Source organism: Centrocercus urophasianus, unplaced genomic scaffold, assembly GCF_019232065.1.
Source record: "Centrocercus urophasianus isolate 14NV4802_14NV808 unplaced genomic scaffold, USGS_Curo_1.0 seq_36, whole genome shotgun sequence".
In the NCBI taxonomy this organism is placed as follows: domain Eukaryota; kingdom Metazoa; phylum Chordata; class Aves; order Galliformes; family Phasianidae; genus Centrocercus; species Centrocercus urophasianus.
In genome coordinates this window covers 5,012,835-5,029,775 of record NW_024884933.1, presented here as the reverse complement: position 1 = coordinate 5,029,775, position 16,941 = coordinate 5,012,835, and the positions used below count along the sequence as shown (strand labels likewise).

At 39.7% G+C, this 16,941-nt stretch overlaps 1 protein-coding gene across 6 annotated transcripts in view; it reads left to right on the top strand.

The window, feature by feature from the left end:
• CFAP74 (cilia and flagella associated protein 74) overlaps positions 1 to 16,941 on the top strand; it is a 60,642-nt gene that overhangs the window by 24,782 nt on the left and 18,919 nt on the right. For all 6 annotated transcript variants that reach the window (XM_042831390.1, XM_042831391.1, XM_042831389.1 and 3 more), the window contains exons 4-20: positions 103 to 193; positions 1,439 to 1,585; positions 2,598 to 2,696; positions 4,506 to 4,610; positions 4,991 to 5,164; positions 5,693 to 5,803; positions 6,971 to 7,073; positions 7,837 to 7,994; positions 9,748 to 9,955; positions 10,876 to 11,061; positions 12,070 to 12,243; positions 12,645 to 12,763; positions 13,966 to 14,032; positions 14,117 to 14,206; positions 14,436 to 14,609; positions 14,777 to 14,939; positions 15,777 to 15,889. In XM_042831390.1, the coding sequence (XP_042687324.1) occupies positions 103 to 193; positions 1,439 to 1,585; positions 2,598 to 2,696; positions 4,506 to 4,610; positions 4,991 to 5,164; positions 5,693 to 5,803; positions 6,971 to 7,073; positions 7,837 to 7,994; positions 9,748 to 9,955; positions 10,876 to 11,061; positions 12,070 to 12,243; positions 12,645 to 12,763; positions 13,966 to 14,032; positions 14,117 to 14,206; positions 14,436 to 14,609; positions 14,777 to 14,939; positions 15,777 to 15,889 (2,282 nt within the window). The remainder of the gene's footprint in view (positions 1 to 102; positions 194 to 1,438; positions 1,586 to 2,597; positions 2,697 to 4,505; positions 4,611 to 4,990; positions 5,165 to 5,692; positions 5,804 to 6,970; positions 7,074 to 7,836; positions 7,995 to 9,747; positions 9,956 to 10,875; positions 11,062 to 12,069; positions 12,244 to 12,644; positions 12,764 to 13,965; positions 14,033 to 14,116; positions 14,207 to 14,435; positions 14,610 to 14,776; positions 14,940 to 15,776; positions 15,890 to 16,941) is intronic.

Genomic DNA, 16,941 nt, shown 5'->3' with positions numbered 1-16,941 from the left:
CTCTGATCCTCCACATACTTTGACTTGGCAGCAGGTAAGTTAGTGCTCTGCATTTTGAAGCTCAAAGTCTCTCCAGTAAACTGGAGTTTTAATTTCTATTAGAATACAAGCTTGAGGAAGATTTGTCTGACGGTGGCAAGATGGGGAACGAGGTCACTTCTGAAGAAGCTGGAGACAAGTCTGAACATAGCAGGTAAATAATTCATGGCTTTGTTAGCAGCTCCAGTAATGACTTCCTTTGTAGTGGTGATTTACCTTTTCAAGATGAGGCTTGGTAACTCAGTTACACGTTTTCTGTCAGGTGAGCCCTAGGCAATATGCATACATACAACACGTAGTTGCACCACATTCATGTGGGCTTATCAGACCTCAAAAGAGCATTTATTAGCCTGGGTGGTGCTACACCAAGCAAAGCCAGCCAATGCTCTGTGATAATGTGCTGTGTTACGTTCAAATCCCTCTGTACTTACAGAGCAACAGGAATTAGTGGAAGAAGGGAATAATAGCAGTGTTGGATTGTAGGTTTCTGAATAGAGTTTTGTACCACTGCATACAGTCGATTAGCACAGAACTGGTGTGATGATAGCCTGGTACTACTTTGGTTTTACAAGTAGGTGGTAGAGTGAATTTATTCCTGGAGAAATAAATTTGCATGTAGCAAAGGTCATGCATGGAAAATAATTCAGTGGTTTGAATGGGGCTTTAAGTAGCTGCTTCTCTCTTCACAAATGAGAAAGCACAGTTTGGCCTGTTTGACTGACTGCTGATCTGTGCCCTGCAGTGTCCTGACACAGGGTTGCAAGGCATGATGAAAAGCTGGAACACTGTTTATTAACATATGTATGTGGGAAGTTGCATAGCACATATGCCTGCTGCCAGTAAATGTTGACAGTGTTACCATTATCAGCAGAGAAACTCAAAATACACCAAAGTGATTAAAAAAGCCAACAAAAAAATCACCAAATAACACCACCACCCATCTTCTGATTTCTTCTCTCTGTATGTTTAAATAGACTAAAAAGTAAGAGAGCTCACTCAAGATGAACAGTTCTACACAATGTTTTAAACTAGTTTAGAATGTTCCCTTCAGTTTTAAAGTAATGTTCAGGAAAAGTAAAACCTGAAAACCATGGGTGTGATCAAGAGGCTCAGACATTTAAAACCAAAGGTATCTGGTAAAGATATTGCAGCAATAAATGTGAGTACAAACAGTATTAGATACTTAAGATTAAAAATCTTGGCTTAAATGCATGTACTTAAGATTTCTGTACAGATTACCATTGCTTTTTCCTGACTTACACTGCTGACATTCACAGCATTTTGCTGGAATGAGTTAAACCAAAATGCACTCACAAATGCATAAATGATTGTGCAAACTTTGCAGAGCTTTTCAACTTCTTGTTGTGTTTTCATGCTCATCATTTATTTCAATTCAAAGGGACAGTTTGGAACATTGCCTGGACAACATTACAAGCAGTCAGGCTCTGAAGTCTGCAGATAGAATTTGCTTATTTGCTTTACCCAGGAACCTAAAAGAGCTCAGCTACATTGCCAAAGAAAAGGAACTTGTGGTCCAGAAAACCAGGTCAGTGTTGAAGGAAACAAAGGCCATCACCATAAATGCACCATCAAATACTGGGATGCTGTACCTGTTACATGTTTATAGCATGTATGGATTTGTCATGAGAGTTATGTGATGCCAACACCTGCTGGATTTGATGAATCCAATACATTCCAAGTCCCTTGTAAAGGATTACAGATAAAAATGGAAAGCTAAAACACTAATAACAATGCTAAAGAATAGAGTGCTGGTCTGGAATAATTAGACACTAATTCCTCTCAGTTATATTGGCATTGGTTCAACAATCAGTTAGAAAAATTGAATGGAAAATCATTATAAATATTTTCTTAACTGCAATGGAAATGTTACACTGCAGTCAGTGAAGTCAGCTGCAAACTTCAAAACATGCACCTGCTATGAGCAGTTTGCTGTGCTAAGGTGCATAATCAATGAACACACAGATGCTATAATCACAAAATAAACCAGAAAGTTTACTAAGCAGAATACAACACCAAAAAGGGAATAGACAGAGTGCTCACCCTTGTCCTGGGCTCACTGTAAAGATCCAAAGGAGGGATCTCCAGGAAGAGACCCTTCCTCCCTCCTAGTCAGCTCTTAAATGGGTTGAGGAGAGATGCAGCCAGGCTCCACCCCTTCCAGCAGCACAGGTGAATTGCCTGCACCTGTGCTCCCAGGTCATCCCAGGTGATCAATCAGTTCAGCAGTTCCCATACATCAGATAAAAGGACTTTCTCTAGCAGAAGATGGATCCATAGAGCAATAGTGTTAAAAATGCTGCTTTCTTTTTCTTTGATAACGTGGATGAAGTCAGACTGAACTATGGTTACTTTTCTGGATTTTTAGAGAAAATACTCGAAATAAACATGGGCTTCTTAAGAACCTCGTTGTAAAGTCTTAGAGAAAAAGCGGTGGGGAGGTGGGGTGTTTGAGGAATCCCAACAATCTTCTCCTTCAGAAGGAAAAGTTTCATGGTTGAGGGAACTTAAAATGTAAATGATGTGTTTATTTGTTTCAGAGATGAGCTGAGTGCCTGCCAGCTGCGGATCGCAACACTAGAAAAGCAGCTGGTGAACGTAGACATTGAGACAGAGGAGGAGAAGGAGGCTGGCAATGTGTAGGTAGAGAATATTTCTGGGTGCCAAAGATACAGGCATCCACTGTGTTTATCTGGGTGTAATTAATGCGTTTACTTTTTTCACCTTGCCGTGTTGTTGATAGTGAGCAGAATTTTTCAGCACACGCATTGAAGATGTTCAAAGGTCAATGAAACCCAATGGAGTTACATCTTATGCTGAGAACAGCCACAGCTTGGAAGGCTGTTCTGACAGGAGTGCTGTTCTGCTTGATCAGAGCAAAGCTTTCCTTTCTGTCTTGGTGAATGCTAACGCTGCAGTTGCTTTTCACGTGGTTTGGGATTTTCAGCAACAGCTTTTCCCCTTGAAATAAATAATGGTTTGTTAGCATGGACACCCCTGACCTCTGTGCTTTCAGGCCTGGGGTTCTGTCAGTTAAATCAAAGTGCAGAAGGAGGTGGAGACTTAGGAATGGATAGGAAAGAGGCATATTTCTAAAGGAGCATCCAGCAACAACAAGTTATTAGTCAGCCTAGCTCACTGCTGTCAGTTATGTTTATCAGTCCCCCAGTAAATTCTGTTCATTATGATCAACCAACACCGGTGTGCCGTGTCAGTTTTGGAGGTGATGCTTTTTTCCTAACAATTACAACCAGGATTTATATGTATGCTTTTTTTTTATTAATTGTTTTATGTTGTGAAATGCACCAATGCCTTTCAGGAGCAGCTCTGCATGCAGGAGCTGTTCTGAAACACTTGTGAGGAAGTGGGAGGCAATTTACTGTACTCCTCACATTTGGTTTAAATAGAAAGAAGTGGGTGGCTTGTGTACCAGGAGCCAATGCATTGTGAACAAACTTTGCAGCTGCATTTTATGACCTGTGTTATTCTTCAGTAAGAAGAATCTTGGTGCATCAGCAAATGACAGAATAACCCAGGTGGGTTAATTGCCAAAGTAGAATAACTGATTAAACAAAAATGAGTTTAATGCTAATCAGACTTCTGTGGCAGGTATTAGACTCCCTGTTCAGGATCTTAGAGAGACTCTTATTAAGAAAAACCAACAAAGACAGAAAGGCATTGTGTGAGGTTTTTATACTTATGACAAGTCAAATTGTGAGGTCTAGAAATGTGGAAAATAGCAATTTTCACAGTCTATTATATTTAGCAAATTAATAGTGAAGACTTGATAAGTTCCTGGCTTACAAAGCTCAAGTGCATCACTTTATAGCAATAATGAAAATACTGTCTGCCACAAGCAGTATTGAAGCCTTACAAAAATTGTGAAATCCAAGTAATAACTTCAGGTAGAAGATCCATTTCCAATTTTCACTTCCAAAGATGGAATTTATGTTGAATAAATTCCATCTGTTGCCTATTGATTCTGCAGTGTGCTGTGCAGTCATTTTCCTGGGTAGAGAAGCCCAGGGAAAATAAAGAGCTGCGTTGTTACACTGCTGCTGTAGCCAAAGTGCACGGGGTATTGTAGTGCCGTTCTAAAGGTGAAATCAATCCAGGTTCTCTAGGTTTGCTTATACTTACTAATGCTTCTTTTATCAGTGTAAGAAATAATCACTTGGAGCCACCTGCCAGTGCTTTGAAAGCAAACACTCCTGTGTAAGTATTGACAAATTTGTAGCAGTTCATAGAGAGCTGCACCGCTGACCAACAAATGGGCACTTAGGGAGCTGAATAAGAGACTCTGTATAAATTGATGTCATTCTAATACATAACTCTCACCCCCCAAGCTATTATTTATTGTTGCTGACTTTGTTTGGAAGGAGTTTTTGATTTTTTTTAACGTTAATTAGTTCCAATTTCTTTCTAATTGTCTCTTTCTTATGCACCAGCCCAGCCGTGTTCCGCCTACAGGCAATGCATAGGCGACTGTGCACTGAGCTGGAGGGTGAGAAGAATTTGGAGCTGAAAATTGCTTTGACACTGAAAGAAAACATGTAAGTGATGGAATGAGAAAACTGTGTGATGGGAGTCAGTCTTTATTATTTTCTTCCTGTGCTGTTTAATGGATCTCAAAGTTAATCTCTGCAGAAACTGTTAGTAAATATTGAACTACGTAATTTGAGGACTGCTATGGTTTACTGCAAAGCAAAGGATCTTGAGAGCAACTTTTAGCCTAAACAATTAATTGCTTGGGAAATTGGTTGCTGTGGCTCAGATCCTGAGTTAATTTTGCACCAATAAATGAAATTTAAGTCCCAGTTTAATTGGAAAATAGGATGGACTAGAGTAGACCCATCTACAATAGCAATGAATAAGCATAAATACTTCTAATTTATGCCTCGGTTGTGAAAGCAGCTCACACTTTGTTTTAAAGGCTTGAGATGTGGCAGATAGAAACCCAGCAGGGAAAATATGAAATCCTCCACAAACAACTTCAAAAAGATGAGGAGGAGCTAGAGATGCAATACCAGGACCAAGCAGAAGTGCGGATTCGGAAGGAAAAAATAGCAGCACTGAAAGCAGAAGAAAATCAGCTGTCTTTAAAAAAGTAAGTGGGGCTCTGTTTCCTTTCCCTCTGTCACTTGTAGCCAATTCATTATTTCCTGTGTTGAGAAGATTAGCTAATGGAAGTAATCATGGTATTGTATTTCCGAGCTGGATTTTGGCTCTGAAATATTTGTGTGAGGAAATAGAATTAAAGTAAGAATTTCCCCCAGTCTTGTCACTGTTCAGATAAGGATTTCTGACATGATTAACTTACTAAAGACAAAAACTGTGAATGCTTTTTGTCTAAGGAATTTAAATGTATCAGGTCAGACTAAGTGCACGTGTCTGCATTGCTGCTGGGTGCCAGGACATTCTGAGGATCTTCTCATTGAAACTTGGAGAGAAAAAGGATCCCAGGTTATCAGTTTGTAGCTTTTGTGAAGACAAGAGACTGTATGGGGGGGGAGAAAATACTGTCCCCATTTCAAGACATACAGATACACTCCCTCCCCACCATTCGATATCATTTCCTTAGTTAAACCATAGATAATCATTTCCTTAGTGCTGTTGGCTTGCCTGTCTTTCACAGAAAAGAAGAGAAAGCCCAGAAAGGATACGAAAAAAGGCGTAAAAAAATGCTTGAAGATGCCAAAAGGAACCACAAAAAAGCAGTCTACTTCCTGAGAAAAAGCATGGCAAGGTAATCATTAGCTCCTGTTTTATTTCCCAGCACTGTACATTCTCAGTATGCAGTGCTCTATCCTGTACTCTTTGAAAAGTAATCATTTTTCTGCTAGATTATGTCCTGGTATTGCACTGGGAAATCTGCTACAATGCCAATGCTCTGAAGCTCTCAAATTTTACTTGGCACAAAAGTGCATGAAAAAAGAAAATCCACCTCCTGTCTTCAGATTCCTTGCAGCTGAAGGGACCATTCTTTGATGGGCTGCACAGAGCTCTGACCACGTGTAGGCACTGATAGTCATTTACAGCTCTTCCCTATATGTGTGAGATAGCACAGCTGAATTCCAGGTTGGAAACTGGCCTTTCTGCATTACCTCTGAGATGCAGTAAAACAGCCTTCTTGCTGTCTGGTGACAGTGACTCAAGAGGGCATTTCTGTGTGCTCCTGTTCTCTTATGGTGGGTGGTAAAATGAGTATTGCCTTCCTAACTCCATGTTCATACAATTACTGTGATATTAAATTATTTTGTTACTCAAGGAACTGAGCATTTGTTACTTTTACTTGTATGTTAGGACTTAATTGAAAAAGTGATTGAAATAATTGTACTGCTTTTATGGTGTTTTATGTTTTTCCTTAGATAACATGTACAAACTTAACAGTAATTAAAATTAACAAACTGAACCAAATCAGTTGATCTTTTTTGCTCAGTATCTTACTGGCTTTTTTTTTCAGTTCACCACTATATTAACTGGGATACTCACAGACTTGATTCATGCTCAAACATGTTTCAAGGTTTTTGAATTTCTGGGGTTTGTTTTCAGTGTGGTTTGCTTGTCTCAAGTTCAGCATGTCATTGTCTAGATATCAATTTCATGATCAACATATGAATTCTTACTTTATTTTAGCAACTAAACAAATAATGTGAAATGCATTTCTGAGTTCGAAACGTACAAAAGAAAGTTGTTGAGCAAACTGGTTGGAAGCTGTGGGCACACATGTAATCAGAGGTACTGTATGTAGAAGGCTTTCTGAACAGTTCTACCTCACCCACCCAGTATTACTGTGAACAGAGACATGCAGGAGATGTTAGGTGACTTTACACAATTACTGTTTGTCTGGTTAAACATTCAAATACTAAAAGCTTTCCAGGATATAAGCTGAAAGATTTCACTGTGCTTACAGAATTCATGAGAAGAATGCAAAGGAAGAAGCGAAAACTCAGGAGCATATGGAGAGAAGGATACAAGCTGTGCTCTCCCTGAAAAACAGCATAACTTCCAATAGGGTACTGCTGCTGTGGCTGAGCTGGGGAATGAAGAAATTGACTTGTTAGATTGCTACTGCTAGCTTTTAGTGAAAGTAATTCCAGTTTTCACTGCAGAATGGCTGTGTGATGCTGCCATTCCGTAGAGCAAATCTCTTTTTAAATGGAGGAGAATCTAACTACAGGACATAATGGTATTAGATTTGTATGGACAGATTTTTGACACTTCTCCTTAAGGAGCTTTTTGTGCACATTCTAGCTGCTATGGCATGGTAGCTTTCTTGAAAGCAGTGCACACTACAAGCAATCCTCCAAAAATATGGCTGAAGTATTTCCAGTTATTTAGATGTCAAAATGAGAAATACTTCATGTGGAGAAAACACATAGAAAAAAGCAGTTACTTAAGTGTCTAAATAATGTAAAGTAAGAATTTCTCAGGTAAGCTACTTCCCTCATCTGTTTGTGTTCTGTAGAATATGAGGCAATGATTTTAATTTAATACTGATCTGATGAGAGCTGTAAATATTCTGTAAACATTGCTTCACTGAAGAATATTTTGGAGAAAAACTAGAAGGGGAAAGAATTAGTGCTGACTTGTCAGAGCTTCTGGCATCTCCAGCACACACAAACTACTGACAACTTGCTTGACTGTTGTGTATATTAAAGACAGTGAGCTGTATTTCAGGTAAAGCTACCACAAATTAGATAAGGAGACCAGAGTCCCTCTTCCATTTTCTTTAATGCGTGAATCAAATACGAAGCTGTGGTTTGTTTGGCTCCATAGGAAAAACTCCAGGCTCTCCAGGCTTGGAACCAAGCAGTGGTCTCTGAGGCAAAGAAACAGGAGATGACAATGAGGGATGCTATCCTGGCAGAAGGAGGCAATGTTGCCAAGGAAATTTTACTCCATAAACGTCTGCTGCAGCATGAAAAGGAGAAAGAGTAAGTATTTGTTTTTATATTGTGCTCTCATTGCTCACTGGTGTTCATGCAGGAGTATTTTGGATCTCTTCATTGGATTCCGAAAGCATAACATATATGGTGCTGTCTCAAGAGAGTGACCTCATTCTTATACTCTGGAAGTGTGAAATTCATACAGCCAGTTTTAAGTGACTTGAAATTCTAGCTTATGTATTATTCAGAGAACCAAAGTTTGGAGCCTGTGTTCTGATTTCTGCAAGGAGGATAAACCACCCCAGGAGGGCAATTCAGTAAACCTAAACCTGATGCTCGAAGTAGCAGCGCTCCTGCATTTCCTCAACACTCTCTGTGCATATAGAAAACTGCAGTGCAGTTACAGCAGCAACAGTGCAGTCTCCTTCCTGCTGCTTTGATATGGACAGAGCTGTGCCTGTATCTCTACTCTGGTGCAGTTAATTATTGTTTCTAACCACGTACGAAGATGAATCTGAGTCAAGGTGTTAAACGGAAGGCGGTTGAGGTATGCGTTTCTGCATGCTGGCTCTTCTAACCGATAGCAAGATTCAATCAGTATATATCAGTATATATAAAGATTCAATCAGTTTTGATAAATAATGCTTCACCCTTGATAGCTGCATAATACAACTCTCACTGACAGCATTCTAAAAATCCCGTTAATAGAATAACCAGTTGGTAGAGATCTGCAGGAAATATCTAACTTTTAGAAGTTGACCCTTTTTGCCTCTTTCTTTCTCCTTGCTTGCCTTCTCCCTCTCACTGTTTCCCTTTGCAGGCACAAGGGAGGCAGTTTGTTAGTCTTAATGTTAGCTGTGACACGACTGCACTTTCACAGCAGTTCTTTTCTAATTTCAGTACCGCTCCACCAGGCGCCTGAGGAACTGCTGAATTACCCCCCCAGGGCTCCACCTTTCTCCCTTTATGTGAAGGGATACTCTCTGTTTTCTCAGAGCACATTTTAGCCTGAATAAATCTTTCTGAATTGCCTGCAAAAAATTAACTCTTTAGTCATTAAAGCCTCTAACTTCGTTTGTACATTGCCTATGAGTAGAATGAAAAAGTCAAGAACTAGTAATAGGAGCAAAGGATGGCTTTATACCTGGAGCAGGTAGCACTGGGAGTCAGTGTACCATTCCTACATTTTGTAACTGCCCTGTGCCTTGGTTTTCCCAAAATATAAATACAGTGCCATTCATTTGCTGTGGTGGCGTATCATGAGGCTACACTAAGCCACTGAAGTGCTTCAGTGGGCAATAGCCTGTATTTAAATAAGAAAGGTGACAATATCTTCTCTCCTATTTAGAATCAGGAGTGATATGAATTATTTGAAAAGGTGAAAATAAAGATTTCTGTATCAGAAAGGATCATTAGCACGGGTAATGTCTGTTGCAGAAAAATTGTGTATTAAACTGCCAGTATTAAAACTGAGACTGAATGATCTGCCCAATGCATCACAGAACTGTAGCTCTGAATTTTACCTTTCATGTTCATTACGTGTGGCCTTAACTTTAATCCTTTTTTGCTTTTTTACAACCTACTTGATTTCAGATAGCCAACTGTCATCAACTTCTAAAACACTCAAATGGAATATGTTTAGTCTAAATATACTTGCCCTCTGAATCCCATTGTGTCTTGACACAAATTACTGCTGCTCTCAATTTGAAGACTTGACGTTGAGCTTAAAGGCTCAAAAAATGCTCTGTAATGTCATTAATGAACAACTTGGTTTAACATTTCTTATAACATCTCCTTACAGAGCTTTTAGAGAGCAACAAAAATCAAGAAAAATTGAGATTGTATCTAAAATTCTGCAAGAAAAAGCTTCCATTTTCAAGCAGAAAAATCAGCAGTCCTGTACTAAGGCAATTAAGAGTGGTGGTAAATGTACAGATTCTTTACTGTGGAGAAAGAAAACATGGCGCTACATTGAGAAGACCTGCAAACATCCAGCTGGGGCACCACAGGTAAACAAACAGAAACATCTCTAGGTTTATTTTCTATTGAAGCTGTAGGAAAGTGAATTTTGGCTGTACCTCTGAACAGCACGGGCTGCAGCCAAACACCAGATAGTGCAGCTAGTGGAGAGTCACACCTCCATCAGCCCGTCAGATCTCTTGACGACCATTAGTCTCCCTATTTTTGATGGTTGGTACTTTCATTCAGGACAGTTGCTGCTTGGTACGGATGTTTTTTTGTTTCCATTTGTATTTTTAAGGGTATTTGTAAGAAGTGTACATTGTAATGTACACTGTAAGACACATGAATCACAACTGACCCCAAGAGCAATAAAATTACCTTCAACCCCAAGTAAGGATTCGGATCAGACTGTCAGCACAAGAGAAATGTTTTCAACATATCAGAATGGAGAACACAGTGTTTTCATGACAACAGATTTGTTTGGGTTTCTTTCATGTATTTGTTTTGTTTTAATTGATCTGCACAATATTACAGGCAGTACTTGCCTGGAAAGGAGAGGTGGGATGAACTGAATCCCTCGAGGAAGCCTGTGTCTGCCTGCAATCCTTAGGTATTTAAAGAAAGGGAGAGAAGGTTTGTGCAAATAGTCATAACATAACAAAGCAAGAAAGTCCTTGGTCATCATGCAGTAGATATGACAAAAAAATGTACAAAACCCAAAAATGTACACAGTCACTATTCACAAGCCCACCCTCCTATGGAATACAGTTATCATCCTATAGGTGCTCATTACTGCAATATTGTCTGAGTTGTCATTTGAAGAAGGGATTGGCTTAAGCTGTCATCTTCAGCCTTGCAGCTTTATAGACCAGTCACTCTGTATTAAAAGATATCCTTGGAAACTGTTAACTGCTCATGCATCTGCCCTCCAGTAATTTCAAATTTCCAAATTTATTTTCTCTCACAGAAGTCGTGGTGCTCTCCATCAGTTTGTTCCCCAGCTGGTGAGAGAACTGCTTCTGTAGGAAAGTGTTCTGAAAACGTCCCCCACGATGTGCTCTGTGAAAGTGATGAGGATGAGGAGGAGAGGGATAAGATCCCAGCAGAACCAGAGCTCCCAGAACTATTGAATCAGGAATGTGACTTGCACAAGGTAAAATCTGTGATGATTCCTCTTAAAAATAGGAAAAAAAAATATGTGGATATGTGTATTTGTCCTGTTGTTACATTGAAGTCTATAATGTTCTGGAATTATTCATGAAAGTCTCTAAATGGATTGGAAAAGTTTCGGTTCCCTCTCTAGTAGTTGTACGTATCTGAAGAAATGACACTGGCAGGTGCTGTTCTGTGAATGCAGCTTAAAATCACCAATTATCTATTCTGCAGTTAACATGTCATTACTGCATAGATACAGAGATTCAGATGTGAGAATATCAGAGGGTAATTGTTGTTTGACTCTGTCATCAGTGTTTTCTCTTCAGGAGAAAACAAAACTTCAATTGTAGTTTGGAGATATGTGAAGACACATCGCATCGTGTTCACTTGTTTGTTTGAGTTAAAAACACAAAACCCTGAGAAAGCTGAACATGACTTTTTGTTGTGTTGGAAACACAGATTGCTTTATGTGGATTGCTTTATTTTGTCCCAAATTAGACACAGTAAAGCATAATTTTTATCAAATATTCTGTACTCTGTAAAGAAGTAAATAATGCCCAGGAATTGTATGGCTAAGATCGTGCATGCTATTCCAAAGTATGCTCCCATACTCTACTTTTTTCAGATGTAGGCCTTTAAAAGCAGACTTGAGAATCAGTCAGAAAGCAGTGTGTCAGTAAATATCATGTGCTGTATGAAAGAAGCACTGGACCATAACAAATGTTAGTGAAGTTAGCTGATTTTCTCTAAATGGTTGCTCAAGAAGTGGAATGTAACCCCTTCACTGCCATGAAAACAGAATCTTCTAATGCTGGATGGTTGTAGGGAGAACAAACTGATTTGTTCACATAGAAGTTGGGAGGCTGAGTTTAATCTGGAGAATAATGAAGGTTGGCCAGAGACTGAGATTCTATTCTATATCCGTAGGCATTTCTACTTTGTTCTGGAGATCCTGTGATCACAGTGATTTACTGCCACCGTGTTTTTTATCGATGTTCCCTGTTAGATATCCAAAGAGGAAATTGATACAAAGCATCTGGCTACAAGGACAACGAAAACAGAGACTTTACAGGAAAAGAAGGAGGAATTCCAAACTAGAATTTTTCATAAGGGAACAGTGTCTGGTCATGAACAGCAAGGACGAACTTTCTATACTAAACCAAGTTGTGTTCATTTCAAGGTTAGTGGTCACTGCACACAGGTCTGTAAAGATGATGGATGTTTCTGCTACACTCGTATACTGATGTCTTGATCAAAATGCTGTGGCACCGAAAAGATCCTTGTTGGCTGCTGTGGGTTAGCACTAACAGACAGCTAAGGGCCACAGAACCCCTCACTCACCCTCTGCTCCCAAGTAGCAGGAGAGGAGGAAAATTTTCAGTAAAGATTCCAGCCTGCAAATGACTATAATATTATACTTACATTGGGAAGAAAGTGAGCTTATCAGTTTATCCCTGCGTTGTAATTAACAAGCACACTGTCAGAAAGTACACTGCTGTGCCAAAACTGCTTGTTCTGTCATTTCTTGTGTAAATGTTGCTTCCTGTAATTGACACCTCCTGATATGTTTGGTATTTCAAGGATTTCGATGTTGGTAAAATCTACAAAAAGAAGATAGTTTTGATAAATGCGTCCTACAGCATTAACTACTGCAAACCAGTGGGAATCAGTGAATGGCTGAAGGACTTCATCAGCATTCAGTATGTAAAACTATCTGTAGATGAGTTTCTTGCTTTACATTTGTATCAGAACAGGAGACATAACTCAGTTCTATAGTAAAATTAAACAATTTTCATTAGATACATCTGAACTATTGTATTGCATTCTTTTATAATGAGGAAAGGAAGTGTCTTAGAGCAGAAAAGAAACTTGAAGACTTTGAGCTGCACATCATTGGTTTATGTAGTGGTGACAGCAAGGGCCCAGTCCCTAGTATGGGAAAAGCAGTGTACACACAGTGCCAGTACTTCTTTGAGGTATTACTGGAAATAGGAGCTATTCCTTCAGGCCCTTCTTAGGAGAAGCTGCCAGTGACCTGCTCTGAAGCTCAGTGTACTGAAGCTCATTTGCTACTCGCATTCTGAGCTCGTGTTTTCTGAAAAGTATTTCCTTCTCCATTTCAGTTTGAAAATGTTTCATCTTTGTTGATTTTTAATTCTGTTTTGATAAAACTGTGATTAATGCACATGTTCTGTGTTACAGTGGGGCCCAGCTTCCTAGGTATCCCCCTGGCTAATAACATTCAGTCGTGTATTTTGTCTAGCCTGTTTTTGTCAGGCAGAATAGGGCTCTAGTTGTGCCTCAGTAATTTCATTTGGAGTGCAGCTGTGAGACTTCTTGTCTTCTGATGGGCATTTTGTTTGCATCACAGACACCATGAAATGAGGCATTGAAGTGACTGGCAGTTTCTATTCAAGATGATTTTGATACAGCTTGCAGCAAGCAGCACGTTCTCTGATCAATTGCAGCAACCTTCTTTTTTCCTCTTCGTTTCTATTTGGATAGTGGGATGTTACAGATCCATGGTAAAAACTGATAATGGCAGACTGCTTCCCAGGTGTTAGAGCAGGTGATCGGTCCACTCCATTTTAACCATGTTATTGAGCCACAGCTCCACCAGTTGCCTTGTTTATGAAGTGAACACGAATTCTTTCCTCTTAAAAATATTGCAAGACTTTCTGAATAAAACCTCAACAAATCAATCTTTGTTGTTTTACAGTTGCACCGGGGTTCTGTGGCTTTTCCTGAATCTGTCCCTCATTCTGACTTTCCAGATAAATAAATTAATCTAAATGGAAAAATATATAAATATTCTTTGCTGTTCCTACCAGAATCAGAACAGGGGGTTTCATGCATTCACACATGTCTTTAACTGGGAGTTTTATGCTGCTTCTCTACACAGGTTTGACCCGCCTGGTAAAATGTCTGCTGGAATGTCCTGTGAAGTGGGGGTAACCTTTAAGCCTGTGGTAAGTGCACCTCAGTGGTAACTTTGTCAAATAGGCTGAATCTTTGCCAATGACGTGGCTGGGGGGATTGTGTTTGTTTTTTAGGTAAATGAAAATCTGGAAGGAGAAGTCATGTTTATGGCCCAAACAGGATCCTTCTCAGTTCCACTGAAATGTACAGCCAAGACGTGCATTGTAAGTGACTGTTTAAAGTCAGAGTAACAGCAGAAAATGCAAGACAGCATAAACGTTATTGCAAATATTTACCAAGAGGTAGGCAGGAGAGCGCCCACAGCTGGCAATTATTGGACACTGTCTTTGAATTGAGAACTTGAAAGTCCTGTTCTTGAAAAAGTGCACGCTCATTTGATGGACATCACTGACTATCTAGGACAGTAGTAATTATTGGTTTCTCTTCTCACAGCTGGCACTAGATAAAGATCTTGTTGACTTTGGCACTCAAGTGGTGGGAGAGACAATTTCACAAACTGTCAGCCTGACAAACACTGGAGCTTTGGGAACAAGATTCAAGGTTCAGACATCAGCAGGTGACAGCAGTAGATGTGGAGCAACAGCAGGATCTTCTGCTACCAGAACAGTAGGTTCAACAGCATCACCCTAAATTAATCCCATTTATAACGTGAAACAGTTACAAGAAAACACATCTCATTTGCAGCTCCTTGATGAAGTTGGAGCTGGATACAAGCTCAGTGATCAAAGTGATCAGATCAGTAGAAATTACTTTTTCCCAAATATTTTTATTAGGTTACTCAACCATGCAGTGACTCTGCTCCTGAGAGGAAAGATAACAATAGTTCCGTAACATCTGTGCTTGAAAAGAAAGAACAAATTTGTCCTGATGGTAGTGAAGAACCAACCTGCTGTGTAGCCCAGGTGGAGCAGCAGAGGACTGAGACAAGTTCTACAGGTGAGCTGATTCTGAGAAACTGCAAGTGCAAGTTTCCCAGACTTAACCAAATTAAGTAGTTCATCATGCTAGTAGCAATGTTGCATCTCTTTGTATGCTGCCTCAACTGCAAGTCCTCCAGAGCTCAAAAAAAAAAAAAGACTAAAAATAATGTACTGGCACCATTATATCAAAATCAACAGAGAATCTTGATCCTCATTAGTGATCAACAATTCAGCTTCAGAAGAATAGAGAAACCAACTAGCTTACAGAGACTGCAAAAAAGTTATCATTTTTATCTCAGCAACCAAATTCCCACCCCTCAGAAGAGAAATCCACATGACAGGTTTATTTTTATAGTCTTTAATTCTAGTAACAAGAAAACAGAAAGATGAACCTCACAAGGCTTCCTTCTCATTCCTAATGTTTACTGTGTACTTTAAAAGATCCAATACTGCAGAAGAAACACTTCTTCAAAATACGTGTTGAATATTCTTGTGTATATTGATCATTTCCATCGCAGGAAACCAAACGTCCTGGACAAGGTGGTGGGCTCTTTTTTTTCCCTGGAATCTCTGGAGTGAAAGTGATTAATGGAATCACTGTACCTGCCTCCACAGAATTACTTATCTCTCAATCTTTTTACAGACCAGAGAGGTCGTGGAGTTACCTCCTCTGGAGCTATTGAAGACCTGCATGCTCACAGCGCTGTGCGATGAGCAGGGGGATTTAGGTCACATCATCTCCAGAGGTCTCTTCCACCCTCAGCCATTTTCAGGCTTTTTTTTTGCTTGCTGCTCTTTTTGATGCACACATCCAGCATTTTGTGGGTCTGTTAGTGTTGTTTTTTTCTTTCAGAACAACTTGCTCAAGATGCATTCAATCTCAGTTCAGATAAAGACACAAACAATGCACATCATTTAACGGAACGCTCACCTGAAGAAACACCAACTGAAATTATGCTGGGAAAGGTAATGAATGCCCTGAAATACTACAAGATTTTCAGTAGTCTAAGCCGCCTACATCAAGTGAATTGCTTTCACTCTGCTGGCAAATGTTGAAGTACATAATCAGTTTCAACCCTAGTGGAATCCACTGTTTTTACAGTTAATCAAAGAACCATAGAATGTCTTGGGCTGGAAAGCATCTCAAAGGTCATCTAGTTCCACCTGCACTGCTGTGGGCAGGGTTGCCAACCACTCTATCAGCCTGAAGTCAGGCTGCCCAGGGCCCATCCAACCTGGCCTCAAAACCTCCAGGGATGGGGCATCACAAGTTCTGTGGGCAGCCTGTTCCAGCACCTCACCACTCTTTCAGTGAAAAATTTCTCCAGCATCTAATCTAAATCTCCTCTCTTTTAGTTTAAAACCATTTAGTTTACGTCCTTAAAATGAAATAATATATTTGCCTCTTCCTTCAGTCCATAAAGGGTCTGTGAGCTGGAGGAGACTCGCATTTCTCACAATTTCACTTTTCTTTTTGTCAGATTGATTATTCTCCTGTCATTCCTTTTTTTATGCAACATCTAGTGACAACATGAAAGGCGGGGCAGGAAGAATGTGCCACATTAAATAATGCAGAGATAAGAGTTCAGAGAGTAGTTCTTAGTATTTATGGTTCTACCTGTCTGTGAAAGAGCACTGAATTCAGCGGTGCAGATCTTTGAATGGTAGCACAAAGCAGCTTCTTCATGTATTTGTTACACCAGTATGAATTATTCACCAATATGATGGAAACTCTTTGGTAAAATACATAATCTACCTGTCAGAAAAGTCTTGCAATAAAAAGGAACTCTCTCAATAAGATTCTGACCATGTCTGCCTGTGAAACCACACCATCCCAAGCTTTTTCCCCCAAAACAAACCTTGTAAAGACCACTGATCCATTTTTCCCTGTCACAGTTCATTCAGTCTAGTGAGAAACTAGGCATAGTGGTGTGCTTGTACACTATGAGCACATGCAGCTTCACTTCCATACATTTTTGTAGCCAACCACACTAAGAGAGGTTCTGATTAAAAATGTG